Source organism: Myotis daubentonii, chromosome 7 (genome assembly GCF_963259705.1).
Source record: "Myotis daubentonii chromosome 7, mMyoDau2.1, whole genome shotgun sequence".
NCBI classification, from domain to species: Eukaryota; Metazoa; Chordata; class Mammalia; order Chiroptera; family Vespertilionidae; genus Myotis; species Myotis daubentonii.
Window position 1 is genome coordinate 94,217,642 of NC_081846.1, and position 23,022 is coordinate 94,240,663.

The window sequence follows — 23,022 nt, forward strand, 5'->3', positions numbered from 1 at the left end:
AACTTGGCTGGAGATCCTGGCTAGGCTGCTGATCAACTGAATGCTGTCTCCGTGTCATTCCTTCTTCGCCGACTCTGTCCACACCTTTGGGGACCCCTGGACCTGCTGGGGTTGGACCCCGGCACCATGGCACAAAGATAGACGTAGATTTGAATGGATTAGAATTGAAAGTCCAGAAATAAACCCATACACCCTATGATCAACAGATTTTTTTTACCATCTAAATTTAAAATTAATTTAATTTTTATTACATTTATTGGGGTGACATTGGATAATAAAACGATATAGGTTTCAGGTGTACAATTGGATCCTTATCTCGAAGTACATATAAGTATATATAAGTATATAAAAAATCAATTCAAAATGGATCAAATACCTAAATGTAAGAGCTAAAACTATAAAATTCTTAAAACAGAGGGGTAAATCTTGATGCCTGGATTTGGAAAAGGATTGGTAGAGATGTCACTAAAAACATAAGCAATAAAAGAAAAATTGGATAAAGTGGACTTCAAATTTAAAACTCTAGTGCTTTAAAGGACACCAACGTGAAAAGACAAATCACACTATGCAAATATTTGCCAATCAGTCATCTAATAAGGGGCTTGTATCCAAACTTAGAAAAAAAAAACACAACTCTTACAACTCAATAATAAAAAAACACAGAGCCCAATTAAAAAATAAAGGATCTGCTCTGTTTTGCTCAGTGGTTAGAGCGTTGGCCCATGGACTGAAAGGTTGCGGGTTTGATTCCCAATCAGGGGGCATATACCTAGGTTGCAAGTTTGACCCCGGCCCAGGGTGCCAGCACATGTGGGAGGCAACCAATTGATGTCTCTCTCTTTCTCTCTCTCTCCCCCTCCCTCCCTTCCATAAAAATCAATGGAAAAAATAACCTTGGGTGAGAGAAAGGGGAGGGGGGGAGGGAAACATCCATGTGAGAGAGAAACATCGTTAGGTTGCCTCCTGTACACAACCTAACCAGGAACCGAACCAGCAACCTGGGCATGTGCCCTGACGGGAAGTCATACCTGCGACCTTTGGGTGCATGGGACCAACTGAGCCACAGCCAGTCACAGGCAAATATTTGTTGTTTAAGCCACAAAATTTGTGTCACACTCTAAGACACCAATAGGAAATAATACACATCTTTTAGGGTTGGGCCCTGTAATCTGCACTGTTCACTTTAATATAACTGTACTCCTTTAACATCCTATTAGCTTCTAAAAAACAATCCACGATCTCTCTTTAGAAGCCATTTTAAAAAGGCAAAAGAACATTAATCCAGAACTCAACACTTAGGAGTACAATTGGCACTCGCAAACTACTAACTAGTAGTACAGCAAATTAGGATAACGCTTCCGGAGGGAAATATCTAAGAAAAGCTTTGAGATATCTTAGCCTCTCTATTCTGGTTAACTCTCCTGGCAGATTTGTAAGTAACAAAAAAATTTTTTTTTAGAAAAGGACAAATGTTTATGTTCAAAAATGTCCATAGCAGCTCCACTTATAATGACTAAATAGTCTAAATGTAAAAAAAAATTAGAAAATTATTGAATAAGTAAGTAATGGTACATCATATTATTAAAAATTATGCTAGTGAGAACATTTAATGACATGGGGAAATACTTAAGGTATAATCAGAAGAGAAGACAAAAATATATAGATACAATACATAATAAAATCTTAAGTTAAAACAAATACACCTATTATATACATGAGGGAGAATAAAATGCAAGAGAAATAATATAAAAAAGTTAACAGTCATTTCTGTAATAGGAGTATGGTAATTTAATTTTCTCTTTAAGTATTTAAAATTTCCAAATTCTGACAACATGCACATTTATTATTTAGAATCCATCTCATTACAAACTAGTAGTTTAAGGTTCTAAAAGGTAAGCCTTTTGATGGTTATAACTGAATCATGAGGCCACCATAGAGCTCCTGCTACTGTTTGCCAAAGAAACTTCTGATATTACATACTAAATATACTACAATATTCACATTATCAAGTAATGTCTACCTATCAAATAACACATTAATTAGAATTTAGTGTAAGTGTTTGAGTATTAAAAAAAAATGAGTGATATAAGCCTTTCTCCCAGTCCATTTAGCTTTCTGATCATACCTGCTTCCTGACTCCTCACTAGCCACGCTAGCTCCAGGGGATCCCTTGAAGACATCAAGCACAGTCCCATCTTAGGGATGTTCTTCCCCCACATGGCCAAGTGGCTCTTCCCTCACCCTCCTTCAGGTCTTGATTCAAACGTCACTTTCTTAATAAGGCCTCCTGTACCTCCCTACTTAACACCAAAACCTGCCCTTCCTCCTGGCACCCTTCACTCTGTTCTACCTTTCTCTATAGTGTTTATCATCTGCCAACCAACTATATAATTTTAAAAAGTGGGACCTCATTTAGTCACTGATTGTCCAAAGAGCCAGACACAACAGGTGCTGAATAAATATTTACTGAATATATGAATATACTAACGACATGTCAAAGAACAGAGTCAATAATACGATCTCTAACCATTAGACCTACCACTTAAAAAAAACTGGACAATTTTCTGCACATGCATAATCAAGCAAAATATATGGACTATCAGTTCTTAAAAGAAAATTTGGCCATCTTTATCATTCCCATGTGTTTGTTTCAGTTTGTGTTTACCAAAACTCATAGTTGACTTATTGAAAAGTATCCCAGCTTTATTTTGTTAACATTGTGCAATACAGATGATACAACCAGGGAAGCAAATTAAACAGTTAAAAAAATATGTCTGGCCCGGGCCTGGTAGCTCAGTTGCTTAGAACATCATCCCAATATGCCAAGGTTATGAGTTCAAGCCCCAGTCAGGGCACATACAAGAATCAACCAATGAATGCATAAACAAGTGGAACAACAATGAGATGTCTCTCTTCAAAACAATCAATAAGTAAAAAAATAATAAAAGTTAGGAATGAGTTTAACAAAAAACTTTTACTCTCAATACTACAGAATACTGTTGAAATAAATTAAATTAGCACTAACTAAATAGAAAAAATATGTAATAGGCCAAATATGTTGAAATACTATACACAAAATCCAGTACAACTCTGTATTACTAAGCAACAACAGCTTTTTAAATGACATGTGCTTTGTTATTTCATACATTGGAACAGCTTAAAGCCAAATTCTGATATAATTTTTGCAGGGTGATAGCCCTCAAACTTTCGATTTCAATAGGAATATCTTCAGTTTGCAAATGTTCATTGCTCCAGTACGACATCATTTTGGGAATGGGGAAGCATAGTCAAGTATCAAAAGCCTGGCCTATTTTCTCAACCAAAAACTGCCAAGAACTGCCTAATATCTGAAATGGGACCCAATCAGAACTTAATTCCCTGTGATTTTGTAAATAACAGACTATCCCTACTTATTGCTAAAGCAGTTCTCTATAAACTTACAATTCTGCGCCCAGGGTTTGAAGCCCAAACCTGGTGACAGGGTCTCTACAACTCCAACATAAGACAGGTCTCACAGAACGCGAGGGAAAAGCGCCCCGGAAGTCGTGTCGCCAATACCTCTGAGTGACGGTCTACACTTCCCGTGTCTGATCCAGAGTGCTGCTCATTTACATCCTCCTCAACGTCTGACCCTGAGTCCCGTTCATCCTGCACTGGGGTAGCGCCACCATCATCTGCTTAAAAATAAAACAAAACCACTTCAGGTGTGAGATGGATGACATCTACAGGTGTAATGAACACGATGAGTCAAGAATAACATACGAGGAAGGGGACCACCGGTGAAGCATAACTAATGATGCTAATGTTGTAAACAAGGCAAGGGTATCACACTCATAGAAATAACAACAATCATCCCATGGACTGTGACACATACGGCAGAAAAAATACACCCTAAAAAGAATGTGAAGCTTAAGAAACATAACTAAGGACCAAGTCAACAACCTCTAAGTAACAGTGTGCTCTGTAACTATTTCAACTTCCTTGATCACCCAGTCTATTGTGATCGCAGCACTTACTTACCACCTCCTAATGGGCTGCAGGATTTATCATGTCATGGGTTTAACGTGGCTCTTCCCTCACTTGAATGCAAGCGCCACCACAGCAGGGATGCGGGTTCCCTGGGGAGTGCTGGCGCCCTGCACTGCCTGGTGCCCTGCACTGCCTGGTGCCTGGTGCCCGGTGCCCGGTGCCCAGCATGTGCTTAGGATGAAGAGCTCACGGAACTGCAGTGCAGTAGCAGGGGATCTCCTTAAACAAACATGTACTATGCGATCACAAAATGGTGTCAATGAGCTGCTACCTCCCTTTAACCGATGCTTTAAAAACAGAAATTAAAAGTGTATGGAGAGGAATTTAGGGCTGTTGCAGGATATGGGAAGACTTGGTTGGAAGTTTAGTAAAAATAAAAATGAATCTTTTTAAATGAAGCAGTCACCTACAGGAAAACAAAAAAGTTGCATAAGAGTGGAATCACTATCATATAAAGAGCTACTCAGCCTAAGAGTAAAGAGTATGTTGTCATAATAAAACCGGTAACTTGGAAATTTAACACTGAACAGTGAGGGCAGGGGGAGAAGAGGGCGCTGAGGATGCAGCCTGTCCTCCCGCAAGAGGCGGCCGCACAAACGCCTACAAATGGAGCAACGGGAGAGCGGGACCGGGGAGATCAACACCAAAAAAAGGACCTAAGGCTAGGAACTGCGATTCTGCATGCCGTCAGCACCTCATCGCTGTACAGGTATTACATACAACTGCTTACCTAAGCAACCGTGTGAAACCACAAATGAGCTGAAAAACTATTTTGAAAACATTTACAGAAAAGCAGCAGTGCATGCTTAGCCAAGCGTTTGTCGTCTTAACTATTCTCCCAACTCAGAACAGGAAGGCGGTTCGGTCAGGGCCGGGAATTACTGAAGCGCTGGGACAGGGGACAGCCACGGGACCGGCACAAAGGCCCAGCCCACGTCGCGTTTCCCCCCAGGTCCGGCGCCCCGGCCGGCACCGCGGGGAGGACCCCGGAGAAGATGCGGGAAACGGGACGCCCAGACACTCAGACCAGGGCCTCGGCTTCCCGGCCTGGAGCCCAGGGCTGCGGGGAAGCCCGGCCCGCCCGCCACCGCTCGGAGCCGGCCCCGCGCCCCCGGGCCCGGCACAGCGAACCCTGACGCTGTCCACGGAAGGGGCTCCCCTCTCCCCCAAACCTTCGCGGACCCGGAAGACAGCTCTCCCTCCTCCCGCGCCCCCGCCCGGCCAGGCCCGGCCCCACCTGACTGGTCGCCGCGGTAATAATCCGGGTCCATGGCAGGCGGCCCCCGGCGGGAGTGTCCGCGCCCGCGCCGCCCCGTCACCTCCTTCCCGGCGGAGTGACCGCCCCCCGCCACCCCGATGGCGCGGTCCGGGGCGCGGAGGTTCCCGCCCGCCCGGGGGCCGGAGGGTGCGGAGAGCAGGACTCGGCCTACGCGCCCGCCAAGAGGGCCGCCGGCCGGCGGGAGGCAGCGTGCGCGCCGCCGCTCCACTTCCCAGAAGCACCTCGGGGTCGCAATGGCGTCTGCTTCCGCCCCTCAGCGGGGCTCAGCGCGCAGGCGCCGTCCCTCCGCCGGCCAATGGGAAGGCGCAGCGCGCAGGCGCCGTCCCTCCACCGACCAATAGGAAGGCGCAGCGCGCAGGGGCCGTCCCTCCGCCGGCCAATGGGAAGGCGCAGCGAGCAGGACGCGCGCCCCGACGGAAGGGGCCGCAGGAGGTGTGGGAGCTCGGGCCCTCCGCGGTGGCTGCCCCGACCCGTGCCGGTGGGAGAGCGGCCGCGGGCTGTGCTCGCGCCATGGCGGAGGACCTGCTGAGCTGCTCCCCGGGGAAGCGGGGCCCGCCCCGTGCAGTCACTCTTCCCGCCGTCCGCCCGCCCCGCCGCCCTCCGCGGCCCCGGGGCCGTGGCGCAGGGCTCCCTGGTGCTGCTACGCCCAGGCCCGGGGCGCTGCGACTCGGCGCTACCTGACCTGATAAGAGGACTCCTTCCAGGCCCCTTTCTGTCCTGTTTAATTAGCGACTTAAGCTCCATCTTGAGAAGCCGTTTGTCAGCAGGAGGAAGTACAGGCGCTCGCTTCCGGGAAGCTCCCGACTGAAGGGGGTGCCTGCGCCGGTTACTTGCCGGTGCTCCGAGAAGCGCATGGTGGGGAGCACGGCGCCGCCCGCGCTGGGAGGCTGCTGCGGGCACTCCTCCTGCCGGCTGGTAAGGCGCACCCTCCGCGCCCGACAGTGCAAGTGCAGAGGCCCTGGTTTACCGTGAGGAGGGCAGGCAGGCAAAGGCCTTTCCTTTTTTCTGAACCTGCTGCTCTCAGACCCCCCCCGCCCCCCCAACACACACGCACTTCCTGGCCTCTGCCTTCTGAATGATTAGCTGAGATTAGAACTTCTTGCTCCCCGGAAACTAGCTAGACCAGGGGTGGGCAAACTTTTTGACTCCAGGGCCACAATGGGTTCTTAAACCGGATCTGAGGGCTGGAACAAAAGCATGGATGGAGTGTTTGTGTGAACTAATATAAATTCAAAGTAAACATCATTACATAAAAGGGTACGGCCTTCTTTTTTTTTAGTTTTATTCATTTCAAACGGGCCGTAGTTTGCCCACGGCTGAGCTAGACAGAGATAGACATTTCTGATCACCTGGCTGAAAGTTCCGATTGCAACACAGTCCCAACCACAAACCACCCCCCTTCCTCCCTTGGCAGTCTAAGGAAAGCCACCCTGCCCAGATGCTCTGATCTTCCTATCTGGTGTTAACTAGGAAACATTCAAACCGGTGAAGAATTTTTTTGATTTTATTTGAGCCAAACTGTCAAAAACGGATTGAGGAAATGCAAGCATGGCAGCTTTGCACCTTGTTTATACATTACTAGAACCCTGGTGCACGGATTCGTGCACTGGTGGGGTCCCTCGGCCTGGCCTGCGCCCTCTTGCAATCTGGAACCCCTCAGGGATGTTGGACTGCCAGCTTCGGCCCAATCCTCACAGGCCAGGCCAAGGGACCCCACTGGTACACGAATCCATGCACTGGGCCTCTAGTATGCATATAAGATCTTTGGTTAATGTCTTCCTGCCCTACCCACTCCCTCTTCCCTCTGAGATCAGTCTGCTCCATGTTTCCATGCCTGTGCATTGAGCATCTGCCACCTGGTGGTCAGTGCACGTCGTAGCTACAGTCGACCGGTCACTTAGGCTTTTATACATATAGATAATCAAAAGAGTAAGTGGGTTACATGAAATCGATTGGTGAAAAATGGGGGGGAGGGGGATGGCAGGCAAAGCAGGGGAACCTCTGGGATTGGATAAAAAATGATAGACATACTTCCTTTACACAGGTGGGTGCAGGATAGTTAACAGCAATGAACTCACTAACCATGAGGGGGTTTGTGGTCTCCGCAGAACGGTGCCTGAGCTTTGAGGGGTCCGGGAAAAGGAAAATCACGTTGACATTCCAGCTATTAGTATATGTTATGGTAGATGCAAAAGGACAATAGACAGGCTCAGTTAAGGTAAAGATCGACCTTGTCGCCCTGACTGGTTTGGCTCAGTGGATGGAGCGTCAGCCTGCGGACTTAAGGGTCCCGGGTTCGATTCTAGTCAAGGGCATGTACCTTGGTTGCAGGCACATCCCCGGTAGGGGGTATGCAGGAGGCAGCTGATGGATGCTTCTCTCTCATTGATGTTTCTAACTCTCTTTCCCTCTCCCTTCCTCTCTGTAAAAAATCAATAAAATATATATTTTTTTTAAAAAAAAAGATCAACCTTGTCAGGGAAGATACCTGACATGACATGAAGGACATGACTACCTGCCATAAACTGCTTTTTAGTTTTAAAAGTTTTCATTGCAGACCATCCTTTGTTGTTACTTTAGGTCTCTGAGTTTGCAAGGCTGCCAGGCAGGCCTCCCCTGAGGTTGTCAGGTTAGCATGTGGCCCCTTTTCATCCACACTCCCTATTGCAATGCCCTGAATAGAATCCATATTCTTACTTGTTTACTTTTGTCTTAGACAGGGAGGAGAATTTTCTTGTCTTTTGGTTGGAGGAGGGTCAGTGGAGGTATAAGCAAAGATTCCCCAGGAGGTGCAGACTTGCAGAAATAGGGCCTTTTGTTAGTTGGCAAAGTTAGTTACATCTTGGACTGAATTTCTAGGCATGCCTAGCCTGCTGTAAGGCCTCATTTGGTGCCCTGGGAGGTCCACCTCCTACCTTGGAGTTGAGAGATGGAGATTCTTTGATGCCAGCTCTGTGGCAAATTCCCAGAGTGCTCTGAGTCAAGCCACATCTCAGCTGTGATCATCCTTGAACCCGTTACCCGTTTGCATGCTGGCAGAACAAATTCTAGGCGTCAGAAAAGGGCATGGGAAGGGAAGAAAGAAAGAGGTGTAGTTTCTTTCTGGAAATACTAACCCTATCTAATAATAGACAAACATGGTAATTAACCATACCTCTGCTACGCTTCCCATTGGCTAATCAGGGTGATATGCAAATTAACTGCCAACCAAGATGGTGGCTAGCAGCCACGCAGCTGAAGTGAACATGAGACTTGCTTGCTCCAGTGGTGGAGGAAGCCAAGGTTCCCCGCCTGCCGCAGCCAGGCTCTGAGCTCCAGTCTGAGCAACAATGTTGCAATTATAGAAGCTAAACAAACCCAGATACCTGCTTTCAGCCAGCTGGCCTTGGAGCTAGAGCCACAACAAAATTTCAATTACAGAAGGTAAATAAATCCCAGAATTAAAAAAAAAAAAAAAGGAGAGACTGGGAGCTTCAGTTGCAGGCTTGGCCCGCCTGAAAACAGCCCTCAGCCCCTCATCCAGGCTGGCCAGGCACCCCAATGGGGACCCCCACCCTGAAGAGAGTGCGGGCAGCCTGAAAACAGCCATCAGCCCCTCACCCACGCTGGCCAGGCACCCAAGTGGGACCCCCACCCTGATCCAGGACACCATTCAGGGCAAACCAGCCAGCCCCCACCCATGCACCAGGCCTCTATCCTATATAGTAAAAGGGTAATATGAAAACTGACCCTAACAGCAGAAAGACTGGGAATGACTGGTCACTATGACACACACTGACCACCAGGGGGCAGACGCTCAATGCAGGAGCTGCCCTCTGGTGGTCAGTGTGCTTCCACATCGGGGAGCTCTGCTCAGCCACAAGCCAGGCTGATGGCTGCAGTACAGCGGTGGTGGTGGGAGCCTCTCCTGCCTCCTCAGCAGTGCTAAGGATGTTCGACTGCAGCTTAGGTCTGCTCCCTGCTGGCAAGTGGACATCCCCAAGGGCTGCCAGGCTGCCAGAGGGATGTCTGATTGCCATCTTAGGCCCAATCCCCCGGGAGCAGGCCTCAGCCAGCAGGTGGTCATCCCCCGAGGGGTCCCGGACTGAGAGAGGGCACAGGCTGGGCTGAGGGAACCCTCCCCCCCCAAGTGCACAAATTTTTGTGCGCCGGGCCTCTAGTCTACACTAATAAAAGAGAAACATGCAAATTGGTGTCACTCTGCTATGCCCACCAGCCAATCAGAGTGACTATGCAAATTAGCCCAACAAAGATGGTGGTTAATTTGCATATGCAGGCACAGAGTGAAGACTGAAGGCTCTGGCTGGAGTGAAGGCTGAAAACTGAAGACTGAAGAGGCTTGGCTTCTCTGCTGCGGCCGGACCAAAGGCCTGGGTCCTAGGTGCCAGAGGAAAACCAGTGCCAGCAGCCAGGGGAAGGGAGGCCTATTGCACAAATCTTCGTGCAACGGGCCTCTAGTTTATATATATAAAAGCCCAGCGACCGTTACGGTGGAATGACTGGATGACCAGAATTACGGGTCACTATTATGCGCACTGACCGTCACGGGGTAGACGCTCAATGCAGGAGCTTCCCTCTGGTGATCAGTGCACTCCCACAGTGGGAGTGCTGCTCAGCCAGAAGCCAGGCTCATGGCTGGCGAGTGCAGCGGCAGTGGCAGGAGCCTCTCCTGCCTCCACAGCAGCACTAAGGAGCAGCGAGCCAAGTGGTAAGGAGGGAGCAGATGGGTGGTTAGGAGCGAGGGATCCCAGATTGCAAGAGGGTGCAGGCCAGGCTGAGGGGCCCACCCACCCCCACACAAATTTTGTGCATAGGGCCTCTAGTTTTCTTATAAGAGAATTCATGGGTATAACTTGCCCTGTGTAGTGGGCAAGTTATACCCATGTGCAACTTTAAAATCCAAGCCTTCCCCTTCAGCTGTGGGAATGACATCTTCTCAGGCTTTTGTGAGAATCAGCAGAGCAGGGAATTAACAGGACCTAGAACCAAACATGTAAAATACAAATATTTATTTCTCTCCATTTGATGAAAAAGACCCTAGGATCTGAGCTCTCTTCTAAGGAGAGTGAGATTGTACTGTGTAAATAAGGCAAGGTGAATAGGACAGAACTCCAGGAAGAGGTTTAATGAAAGGAAATTCAGGGCAAATCGTGCTAATAAGGATCTGAATTTCACCAGAGGTACAAGAACAATGGCCATGCAAGAGATTGGAATAAACATTGCCATTACAAGAGAATAATTAGTGAATTTTAATAATAAAGATTCTAACTGCCTTGTGGTTTGGAGAGTGGAGATAAAGCAGGATAGAAAGAAGCTGGGGAAAGTTCCTGACAAGTGGAACGAGGAAGTAGGAATGGGCCTCACTGGCTGATAAGCTGCTGGTCCTCTCCCAGAGCCCCACCTCCACACATGATGCCGTTTATGACTGGCAGTTCCTGTTTATGACGGCGAGAGCTAGCCAAAACCAGATCAATCCAAGATGGAGGAAAATTGACCCCACAAGTAGAAGGAGAACTGGGGAAGGTGAATGCAATGACACTTCAGAATAGACCATATTCGAACAAGATCGCCTCCCAACCAGAAGGCAGAGATAGAATTGGGCACCACAAAGTTTAAGAACAGCCCATCCCTGAAAACACATAAAATCCTAAGGACTGACTGGCTGCGGCACGCAGCTCACTGGTGAGTTCACCTGTGTCCGCTGGGATGAATTTTTGCTTCTTTCACAGCGGCACCCCCCCCCCCCCCAGGGGAGCAGTGGGTGGCAGCAGTTTGCCCTGGGCTTACTCCCTAATCCTGTCCCAAGGAGCCCTCATTCTGGCCTCTTTCTCTCAAACTAAATAAAACTGCGTTTGCTTTTGTACAGACTTGCTTTTGAATACTTTCCTGTGCGAAGTCAGGAACCTGCAGGTCACAGAGCACTGCGGGGGCCCCGGTTCAGGTCCGCCTCCAGTGACAGAGAAGCAGACTGACACACAGCAACGTGCTGACCCGAAAGGCTGCAAAGAAGTGTTTGTACAAAAGAGGTCAACAACTTGTTAGTGAAGCAGGACACACCTTTGAAATAAACAGTCTTAGTGAAAGCAATGTGCTTGTCAATGCAAACACAGCTCCAGGGGAGTCCCCAGAGCCCCTTTACCAGCTGGCTGTCCCTCGGGGCCTGATTGAGAAACGCTAGAGCAGCACAGACATGCCTTCCTTCGTCTTGGCTGCCTTGAATTTTGAGGACTGCCATCTTGCCAATCCCATGGCTCTCTCCCACCCCAGCACAGGTGGTCCATGCTGGTGGGGCGGAGGGGAAGAGGCACCCTCAAGGGAGGTCGCTTTTCCCACCAAGGACACGAAAACCAGAAAGGAGGAAGAAGAGATGAACTTGCAGCAGTCCAGTACTCTCCTTCCCTTGACTGATGATAGCCGGAGTGACGGTTTCCCTAAGTGAATGCAAGATTTATTTGGTCAGCCTTTTGAGACACTGTAACTTGCTGAGCATGTTGGGGAGCGTGAGGTCACACAATGTAAGAAACAGCTGGGCACTGGTGTCGATGCAGACCAGGGGCTGAGAGCCCTGGGTTCCGGGCTCCGTGGGCTTGGAGAGCTGGAACACGCAGCCAGCCTTCTAGGAGTCTCAGTTTCCCCCTGCGTCAAATGAGGGAGTTGAATCGGAAAATTTCAAGGCCTGAACTTCCTTCTTGTGCTTAAGCCACTAGGGGGCCCTGCTGGTGAGGAAACAAACCAAAACAAGTACCCTGGCAGCCTACCTCTGGCGTCCCAGCCTCACAGCTCATTAGGACCGGTGCCAGATTTGTTTTTAATACAACTGGGGCTCACCTGGAAGCCCATTTACCCCTAGAGTGCCGGGGAGCGCGATCACGCTCCTCCTGCAGTGTCACTATTAGATGCTAGTAGTTCACTCTTTATTGACAGATGGCACCTAAGTGCAGATTACTTATGATGCTGAATGTTTGTAGTTCTAAAATTGACCACTGGCATTTACCTGCCTAATTTTTTACAGGTACTATGATTTTATGAAGTTTACTCAGATTTTGTAGCCCTAAAGCTTCGAAATGGCGTCCAGTTCTAAGTCTGCTTTTATTAGTGATGATGATATTGCTAAATATGTCAATTCTTGCTGTGAAGATGACAATTTTGTGGAAGATATTGGAGAAGGGTGTCCCTCTATTTTAACATTATATGTTTTGTTCAATTTTTTTTTCTACTAGTATTTTATAATACAACTAGGGGCCTGGTGCACGAAATTCATGCACTGGCGGGGGGAGGTGTCCCTCAGCCCAGCCTGCCCCCTCTCACATACTGGGAGCCCTCAGGGGATGTCCTAGTGATGGCTTAGACCTGCTCCCTGCTCCCCTTGGGGAGCGGGCCTAAGCCGCAATCTGGCCTCCCGTTGTGGGGAGGTGACCAGGCTGTTCCAGACTAGAGTTGATTCTAGTCTTTTTTTCCCCTTAAATATATTTTTATTGATTTCAGAGAGGAAGGAAGAGGGAGAGAGAGATAGAAACATCTATGATGAGAGAGGATCATTGATCAGCTGCCTCCTGCATGCCCCCTACTGGGGATCGAGCATGCAACCCATGCATGTGCCCTTGACTGGAATCCATCCAGGGACCCTTCAGTCCGCAGGCCTATGCTCTATCCACTGAGCCAACCAGGCTAGTGCGATTCTGGTCTTTTTTATCCACAAATGCCAGTAACTTAGAGATATGGCAGTTGATCAATAAAACTGATTACTCTGCAAGTGTAAACTTGAAAATTCAGGTCTCCAACCTATTCTGAAAGAGATATATTTAGTTGTTTTTCTCTACTAAGGATGTTCACAGGATAGTTATACATGATTCCTTTACATTTTAGGTTTGTCTATGGAACGAAATTCTTGTTTTCCTATTAAACTATCAGTCTGTTTTATTACAACAGAAAAATGTATACTCATTCAGTGGTTTCTAAGTTCACTTTCCCTCCTGTTTACCAAAACAATACTTCTGCACCCTTCCCTCATTTCACAGTGCACCTGCCCAGGGGTTTACTGTTTGAAATCTCTGTCCAGTGGGTGAGGAGAGGCAAACCCTCCAGACAGTGGTCACCAGCACAAACATTAGATGTGGGGCTGACTTGGAAGGATTTTGGGCAATCTGGATATAGCACTGTAGACCAGCCGTGGGCAAACTACGGCCCGCGGGCCGGATCCAGCCCGTTTGAAATGAATAAAACTAAAAAAAAAAAAAAAAAAAAAGACCGTACCCTTTTATATAATGATGTTTACTTTGAATTTATATTAGTTCACACAAACACTCCATCCATGCTTTTGTTCCGGCCCTCCGGTCCAGTTTAAGAACCCACTGTGGCCCTCGAGTCAAAAAGTTCGCCCACCCCTGCTGTAGACCAATCTAGATTTGTTCCTGATAGCCCACCATTCTCTGAACATTGGCACGTGGATTTGTGAGGCGAGGAAAGCAGCAATGAAGAGGTAGGAAATCATACTGCTAAACAGAACCCTGTTTTTGGGTAGTATAATCTGGGTCAGACAACTCGGCCCTTGCTCCAATGCATGATAACTCATAACTCAGACTAGGACCTGGCACGCGGTAGGTGTGTTAACCTAAAACTTAAAACACCTTTCAAAGTGAGAGGCAAAAAGTATTTATTTGAGTTCAAAGAATAGCTATTTGGGACATGCTGGTTCAGACAGAAGCTCAAATAATGTTTCCAGTAGGAGAAAAAGGCAGTGGGTATTTATGAAAAAGGGAAGGGGGACAATTACACCAATAGAAGAAAGGCATTTCAGTGCAGATAAACTAACATAGTAATGTTAGTTCTACATTTCCAGTGCAATAGTCATTAGTCCCGTAGTCATAATAACTGATTTCTTGTTATTTCTGCAAACAGCTGTTTTGGAAACAAGGTCGCTGAGGCCCGGGCCGAAGGTAATTGGCCTGTTTTAATATTCGAAGGTTTGAGGCATAAGACATGCGAAGCAGTTCCTCTGCGAAGTCAGCTCCTGCTCAGTTTTAAAGTGGCTCCATTCCTATTATTGTTTACAGGTGCTTAGCTTTCGCCTCTGTAAGATGGAGATCAGAGTGTATGCCTCATAGGTGTGTTGTGAGGGTAAGCAGGAGCTATGCCTAACATGTAGAAGGCTCTTATTATAAAAATAAAGTCAGACCTCAGAACTAATTCAGCTCTGTCTTATATGAGCACCTTGGTCTCAGCCTGGGATGGCGAGGAAATACGGACAGTGGAAACCATGGAGCCCTAGCCTAAATAGTTTTAAAAGGTCTCTGAACTATCATGAATGCTTTTTTTAAAAAAATACATTTTATTGGTTTTTTACAGAGAGGAAGGGAGAGAGACAGAGAGCTAGAAACATCGATGAGAGAGAAACATCGATCAGCTGCCTCCTGCACATCTCCCACTGGGGATGTGCCCGCAACCCAGGTATATGCCCTTGACCGGAATCGAACCCGGGACCCCTCAGTCTGCAGGCCGACGCTCTATCCACTGAGCCAAACCGGTTTTGGCATGAATGCTTTAAAATGCTTTGGATTGGAATATGTTTTGTTATAATTTTTTATTGTTGAAAGTATTACATATGTCTCCATTTCTCCACCATTGACCCCCTTGAGCCCACCCCACCTCCCGCCCCAGGCCCTCGCCGCCCCATTGTCTGTGTCCATGGGCCATGCTTATATGCATACAAGGTCTTTGGTTGATTACCTCCTACCCACCCACCCTCTCCTGCCTTCCTGCTGAGATTCCACACTCTGTTCCATGTTTCCATGTCTCTGGGTCCACTTTGTTCATCAGTTTATTTTGTTACTTAGATTCTACATAAGAGTGAGATTATGTGACAACTTCTCTTCCTCTGACTGACTAATTTCACTTAGCATGATACTCTCCATGTCCCTCCATGCTGTCTCAAAGGGTAAGAGAGCCTTCTTTTTACTGCTGCACAGTATTCCATGGTGTAAATGTCCCACAGCTTTTTTATCCACTCATCTGCTAGTGGGCACTTGGGCTGTTTCCAGATCTTAGCTATTTATTGTAAATTGTGCTGCTATGAACATAGGGGTGCATACATTCTTTCTGATTGGTATTTCGGGTTTCTTAGGATATATTCCTAGAAGTGGGATCACTGGGTCAAATGGGAGTTCCATTTTTAATTTTTTGAGGAAACTCCATACTGTTTTCCATAATGGCTGCACCAGTCTGCATTCCCACCAGCAGTGTACTAGGGGCCCGGTGCACGAAATTCGTGCACGGGGGCGGGGGTGTCCCTCAGCCCAGCCTGCCCCCTCTCACATACTGGGAGCCTTCAGGGGATGTCCTAGTGATGGCTTAGGCCCACTCCCTGCTCCCCTTGGGGAGCGGGCCTAAGCCGCAGTCTGGCCTCCCTTTGTGGGAGGTGACCAGGCTGATCAGGGGAAGGCACCAGCCCCATCACCCTGCTGTTGCAGCCACTGCCAGTCACTGCAGCCAGCAAGGTTTTTTCATCAACACCGACTCCAGTCCCTTCACCATGAAAACATGACAACTTTCTTTAGGCATTTTCAAGATGTGTCTTTCACATAATAATAAATTTCTTTATTATTTTTTTTATCCTCACCTGAGGATATGTTTCCATTGATTTTTAGAGACTGTGGAAGAGAAAGGGAAAGACAGAGAGAAACATCAAAGTGAGAGGAACACTTTGATTGGTTGCCTCCTGCATGAGCCCTGACCTGGGTCCTGGCCAGGGAGGAGCCTGCAACCTAGGTACATGCCCTTGGTCAGAATTGAACCCAGACCCTGCCATCGGCAGGCCAAGGCATTATCCACTGAGCCAAACGGGCTAGGGCAGGACATGACATTTCTTAACTCTCCAGCAGCGGACCTTCGTGTTTTTCTCTCAGGGAGTGTGGTGAAAAACCCTAGATCACCTTTTTGGATTCTTATTACTCAAGTTACTAAGAATATTACCAGTGGCATACAGGGAACTTAACCAATGAGCTGTCAGAAAAGGTGTTTCTTCTGTAGTTCACACCAATCACCGGCTTTGACCCCTGGCCCAGGCCTGACGCCTCTGGCCCAGGCTTCAGGCCTAGGCAGGGGACCCCCATCTCCCCCTGATCACCAGCTCCGCCCTCACCCAGGCCTGACACCTCGGCCAGAGGGGTGACCCCCATCACCCTCCCATTGCTGGATCGGCCCCTTGCCCAGACAGGGGACCCCCATCTCCCCCTGATCACCGGCTTCTGGGGTCACACACGGGGGGCCTGGATAGCGGCTCTCGCGCTGGTGGCTGCACTGTCCCGCCCTGCCTGCAGTATGCAAATTAGCCATCATCTTTGTTGGCTGTTAAGTTGCATATCGTGCTGATTAGCCAATGGGACGTGTAGCAAAGTTACAGTCAATTACCATGTTTGTCTATTATTAGATAGGATCAGCAAACAATATATCTCAAAGATGAAAGCAAATGTAGTAAAGGTTTCCTTAAGTTTTTGAATATGTAACTTCATTTACTTGCGATTCATAATTTTTTTCCTAAACTGCTGTAAAATCAGCAAAAATGCCTTGGCAATTTTTACCATAGTTCCTAGGATATTGGTCGGCACTCAAAGGGTTAATAATGGACAATGAATAATGTGCCACGGCACACTATGCAGCTATTAATACAATTGAAGTGGATCTTCAGCTCTCATGTGGAAGATGTGCAGAATTTATTAAGTGACAAAAGTCATAGCCTGCTATAAATGGCATAACTTTATGTGAACCCCCAAAAGAGTGAAGAAGAAACACACAAAAAAACAACCCAAGAATTCTTTGATAGTATGGAGGGAAAACGACTTCACAGCGAAGATTGAAAAGCCATGGAAGCCTGACAAATTTGACTACATAAAAACAAACACTTAAAAAAAGCATGCATGGTAACGACAACCCAGCTTAGCAACACCAAAAGATAAATGAACAGGAAATTTTAAAAAATGTTTTCTGCTCCTATCATAGACCAAGGGCTGATCGCTCCCTAATTAATACAGAGCCCCTAGAAATCAGTAAGAAGCGTAATGGAAAAATGGGCAAAGGATATGACAATTCACAGAAAAGAAACTATTAATGGATCTAAGATCCATGAAAAGATAGTCACCCTAAAATAAATGAGATAAAAGCAAATTAAAATCATATCGATACTATTTTTCACTTCTCAGATTGCAAAAGTCTGGTGACATTCCATTGATGAAGGACATGGAGAAGAGACCGCAGAGGAGCTGGTGGGAGTATACTGGTGCAGCCGTCTACAGAGAGCAATTTGGAAATATTTATAAAAGTTACCAATGCGAGTTCCTGGAGGGAGGAAGACAGGGGACAGAATGCTGTCTCCTTCTCTTTGCCCTGCAGCCCACCCCTGGCCCCCAGCCAGCCTCCGGTGAGAAGCCCTGAGCACCGCCCCTATCACCTCCCCACGGCTTTGCCATGGCCACCAGCACATAGAGCTGCACATGCTAGAAATCTTTTCAAAAATGAATTTGGTTTTGGGTTGATGAAACTGGATGTAAAACAAAATTGTACAGTGACATGGAATTCTCAACCCCTGGTTCATCTAATACAGACACTGGTACAGTTCCTGGGACCTTGGAGACCTAACATAAATGGTGTGAATGTGGCCTCCTTTCACAGAGAATGGAATGCTGACGACACTGGGAACAGAAATCTCAATTGAAGACTAGATTTGTCACAGTTTGAAACTGACATTTAATACCACCTCTTCACCAAGCCCGGGAAAGAAAAGTGGTAAAATCAAGTCTTCTCCCAAGAGGGAGTGTATAAGCCTTGGATGTGACGTTGACTTTGATTGTGCTGGGCCTGCGACCCGTGGTTCGCCTGTGCTTGGTTGTGAGGGCTGGCTTGCTGGGCACAGGTGACCCTTGACAGTGCCAATCAAAGCTGACAGGGACTTGGTTTGCGGTGGGCTTCAGGGCTGGGGGCTTCCAGCTGCACACTGATGTCAGTGATGGGAGAATCTGGAGGCTCAATTTATCAGAAAGTGTATGAAGATCTTTTTTTTTTTTTTTTAGTTTTATTTATTTATTTTTTTAATTAAATCTTTATTGTTCAGATTATTACATTTGTTCCTCTTTTTTCCCCCCCCATAACTCCCCTCCTCCCAGTTCCTGCCCCACCCTCCGCCCTCACTCCCCACCCACTGTCCTCATCCATAGGTGCACGATTTTTGTCCAGTCTCTTCCCGAATCTCCCACACCCCTTTCCCCCGCAAGAATAGTCAGTCCATTCCCTTTCTATGTCCCTGATTCTATTATAATCACCAGTTCATTCTGTTCATCAGATTATTTATTCACTTGATTCTTAGATTCACTTGTTGATAGATGCATATTTGTTGTTCATAATTTGTATCTTTACCGTTTTCTTCCTCTTCCTCTTCTTAAAGGATACCTTTCAGCATTTCATATAATCCTGGTTTGGTGGTGATGAACTCCTTTAGCTTTTCCTTATCTGTGAAGCTCTTTATCTGACCTTCAATTCTGAATGATAGCTTTGCTGGATAAAGTAATCTTGGTTGTAGGTTCTTGGTATTCATCACTTTGAATATTTCTTGCCATTCCCTTCTGGCCTGCAAAGTTTCTGTTGAGAAATCAGCTGACAGTCGTATGGGTATTCCCTTGTAGGTAACTGGGCTTCTTTCTCTTGCTGCTTTTAAGATTCTCTCTTTGTCTTTTGCTCTTGGCATTTTAATGATGATGTGTCTTGGTGTGGTCCTCTTTGGATTCCTTTTGTTTGGGGTTCTCCGTGCTTCTTGGACCTGTAAGTCCATTTCTTTCACCAGGTGGGGGAAGTTTTCTGTCATTATTTCTTCAAATAGGTTTTCAATATCTTGCTCTCTCTCATCTTCTGGCACCCCTATAATTCTGATGTTGGTACGCTTGAAGCTGTCCCAGAGGCTCCTTACACTATCCTCGCATTTTTGGATTCTTTTTTCATTTTGCTTTTCCCGTTGGGTGTTTTTTGCATCCTCGCATTTCAAATCATTGACTTGATTCTTGCGCTCCTCTGGTCTGCTGTCGTGAGTCTGTATAATATTCGTTATTTCAGTCTGTGTATGCTTAATTTCTAGTTGGTTCCCCAATATAATATCGAGGGTCTCATTAGTTTTCTTGTAGATCTCATTAAGTTTATCGGCGGCTTCTAAACAGTTCTTGAGAGACCTTAAAAGTGTGGTTCTGAACTCTATATCTTCCATTGACAATTTTGTCCTGTTTCTTTGTCTCCGCATTTTGTTATGCTTCCTTGGTGCACCCCCTAGTGGTCTTTGTTCGCAGTCTTATAGTTAAACCTTGATTGTTGTAGCTAATCCCAGGGAGGGTTTGACCTCCAGGCCAAGTGGCTATGAGAATCAGCTGTGTCAGCAGTGAGAGAACTTCTGTCCTCTAGGGAGGTGCTAATCTAGCCTTTGCCTGAGGCTATCCCGCAAATGCCTCTGTGCAGGGCTTGGGCAGGGCGGGTCGAACAGGATCAACAGGGTGGGCCGGAGAGAGCAGTTATGGCGACTCTCAGTCCTGTCCCCAGGGGCTCTGCCTCTCTGAGTCCCAGCACCCGCTGCAAAGCTCGGAGAGAAAGCTGCACTCGCTCTGACCGAAGCCAGACAGTCCCGCTTCTCCCGTTTGAGTCTGGGTCCCTAAAGACTCGCCTGTATCTGGAGCTCAGAGTCTGCGACTCCCTCCCGATTGAAAACGCCAACCGCGCCCTCCGCAGCCAGCCCGCTCTGCGCACTCCGCACCTCAGAATTTGACTTCAGCACTGCGCCTCCTCTGAGTGTCCGTATGCGTTTCTCTTTCCTCCTAGTTGTAGGACTTCCACTCAGCCAGCGTTCCTGTGGTTCTGGGTGATGTCCCTTCCGTCTTTTAGTTTTACTTTTGAAGTAGTTGTTCAAAGCAGCAAACTCCGGCGTTAACCTATGCCGCCATCTTGGTTCTCTCTAGAAATGTTTTTTCAGAAAGTGTATGAAGATCTTGACACTTCAGTAAACCTTGCGTGGACTTCAGGTACCAACTGCACTTGCTTTGGCATTGCAGTGAAATATCAGTTGGATCCCACTGCTTCCATTTCTGCAAAAGTCAACAATGCTAGTTTAATTGGAGTGGGCTACACTCGGACCTGAGGCCTGGTGTGAGGCTGATACTGCCTGCTCTGGTAGGTGGGAAGAGCATGAGTGTGGAGGCCACTAACTTAGGCTTGCCCTGGAGTTGGAGACTTAATCCAGCTGAAAGAAACCTCTGGGAAAGAATATCAGAAGCTTTGGCCTTAATGTATTTCCAGTGTGACCAGCAGCCCTCCCCCTCCCCACACCAAGAAGGTGATCAAAACAAAGGATGATCTAAATAAGAGCTGTATTTTAAATATTTAGACAGTTACTTGTTCTCTGGTTTCTAGTTGGTTATGGATCCAGTTACCAATGCACTGTCCTGCAGCCACTTACACATCACTTAATGTATTTAACTGTTGAATACACTACCCACCAATAGACCTTTATGAAAACTGAAAAAAATTACAAATGTATATGCCTTTTGGCCCACAATTTCACTTCAGAATATATATTCTACAAATATACTTCACCATGTACAAATGATGTATCTATAAAATTATTAAATACAGCACTATTTCCAAAACATTGGAAATAACCTAAGTGTTCAAACAAGAATGATCACAAAATTATGATACATCTGTACAATGCAATGTTATGTAGCTATAACAAAAAATGAGGAAACTCTTTTATGGACTGGTATAAAAAGATTCCTGAACTGGATTCAGTAAAAGATGAAAAGTGCAGAATAGTGTTAGAGTATGCCTTCTTTTGTGAAAAAGGAAGGACAAAATGCTTCTTGTTGCTTATTTTATTATATACTTAAAAAAATTGAAAATTGTGTAAGAAAAAAGTATTGGTTGTCTGTTGTGGGAAAGGAAGGGTGGAAATGAGGTGGAAATGAGGTTTTAAGTTTTTAATTACATATAGTACTTACTCTTGTTCCACATGCTAACTTCTTCTCGACTTTAATTGTCATGGCACAGTAAACCAACTCTACAGGCCACCAATAGGCTACAGCCCATAATTTGCAAACTGGAAATGCTCTTCACAGTCCTTATTTTTTAAACTGTTCTTATTGTGGTAAAATATATACAGCATGAAACTTGTCAATTTAACCACTGGCAGGTGTACAATTCAGTGGTATTAATCACATTCACAATGTCCTGCAGCCGTCACTACTATTTCCCAAAGTTTTGATCATCCCAAATAGAAATTCTGTAATCATTAAGCAATAACTCCCCATGTTTCCTTTGCCACAGCCCCTGGTAACTTCTAATCTACTTTATTTCTCCATGAATTTGCCTATTCTAGACATTCCATGTAAGTGGAATAATAAAATATCTGTCCTCTTATAACTGGCTTGTTTCACTTGGCATATTTTCAAGGTTTGTCCATGTGTCAATATGTCATTTTTAATCCTACATAATAAAAGTCTAATATGCTAAGTGTCCGGTCATCTGATAAACCAATCAAAGCATAATATGCTAATGATATGCTAAGGTTGTTCAACAGCTCACTATGATGTGCACTGACCACCAGAGGGCAGATGCTCCAACGGGTAGGTTAGCTTGCTGCTGGGGTCCGGCCGGACACACCCTGGAGCCCTCCCGCAGTCCCTCCCTGGCTAGCCAACCTTCCGCGTCCCTCCCCTGCCCCGATCATGCACTGGTGGGGTCTATCAGCCTGGCCTGTGCCCTCTCACAATCTGGGACCCCTCGGGGGATATTGGAGAGCTGGTTTCAGCCCGATCCCCCAGGCCAGGCCAAGGGACCCCACTGGTGCACGAATTTGTTCACTGGGCCTCTAGTACAGTGGTCGGCAGCCACCTCGGCAGTGCTAAGGATGTCCAGCTGCAAGGCTGAGGGACACCCCCCCCCCCCGCAAGTGGACGAATTTTGTGCACTGGGCCTCTAGTATTGAATTATAAGGAAGTTGGAGGAGTCACACTTTCTGAATTCAAATTTTACTGCAAAGCTACATTAATCAAAACAGTGTGGCATTTGAATAAGGATAGACATGTAGACCAATGAAATGGAATTGAGAATCCAGAAATAAACCCTACTTCTATAATCAACTCTTTTTTGACAAGAGTGCCAAGGTCATTCAATGGGGAAAGAACAATCTCTTCAATAAATGATGCTAAACAACAATATCCACTTACAAAAAAATGAAGTTGGATCCTTATCTTATACCATATACAAAAATATTTCAAAATGGATCAATGATCTAAATGTAAAAGCTAAAACTATAATACTTTTAGAAGAGAATATAGAAGCAATTCTACATAACCTTGGATTTAGCAATGGTTTCTTAACTATGACAACTGAAGCATAGGCAACAAAAGAAAAAAAGACAAAGTGTACTTTATTCTATCTAAAAACTTCTGTGCATCAAATGATCACTACCAAGAGAGTGGAAAGACAACCCACAGAATGGGGGAACAGTTTTGCAAATCATATCTGATGAGGGCTTAGTATTTAGAGTATATGAAGAACTCCTACAACTCAGTAACAACAAGACAAGCAACCCAATTCAAAATGTGTCAAGGATTTGAAGAGACATTTCTCCAAAGAAGATCCAAACGTGGCTGATGAAGACGTGGAAAGATGCTGAGCATCATTAGTCACTA

General features: G+C 46.3%; 1 protein-coding gene and 1 pseudogene across 9 annotated transcripts in view; one reads left to right on the plus strand and one right to left on the minus strand.

Moving 5' to 3' along the window:
- Nucleotides 1-6,067, minus strand: part of IWS1 (interacts with SUPT6H, CTD assembly factor 1) — a 45,640-nt gene extending 39,573 nt beyond the window's left edge. For 6 of the 9 annotated variants that reach the window (XR_009453869.1, XR_009453870.1, XM_059704785.1 and 3 more), the window contains exons 1-2: nucleotides 5,464-6,067; nucleotides 3,559-3,674 (exon numbers count right to left, since the gene is read on the minus strand). Coding sequence is in view for 7 of the 9 variants with exons in the window: in XM_059704785.1 (XP_059560768.1) it covers nucleotides 3,559-3,674; nucleotides 5,464-6,052 (705 nt within the window). In the remaining 2 variants the exon portion in view is untranslated. Of the gene's footprint in view, nucleotides 1-3,558; nucleotides 3,678-5,266 lie in introns of all 9 variants that reach the window. The other 3 variants (XM_059704788.1, XM_059704787.1, XM_059704790.1) reach the window with 3 other exon arrangements.
- Nucleotides 6,068-17,422: 11,355 nt separating this feature from the next.
- LOC132238897 (voltage-dependent anion-selective channel protein 2-like) lies at nucleotides 17,423-20,535 on the plus strand (annotated as a pseudogene).
- Nucleotides 20,536-23,022: the final 2,487 nt, after the last annotated feature.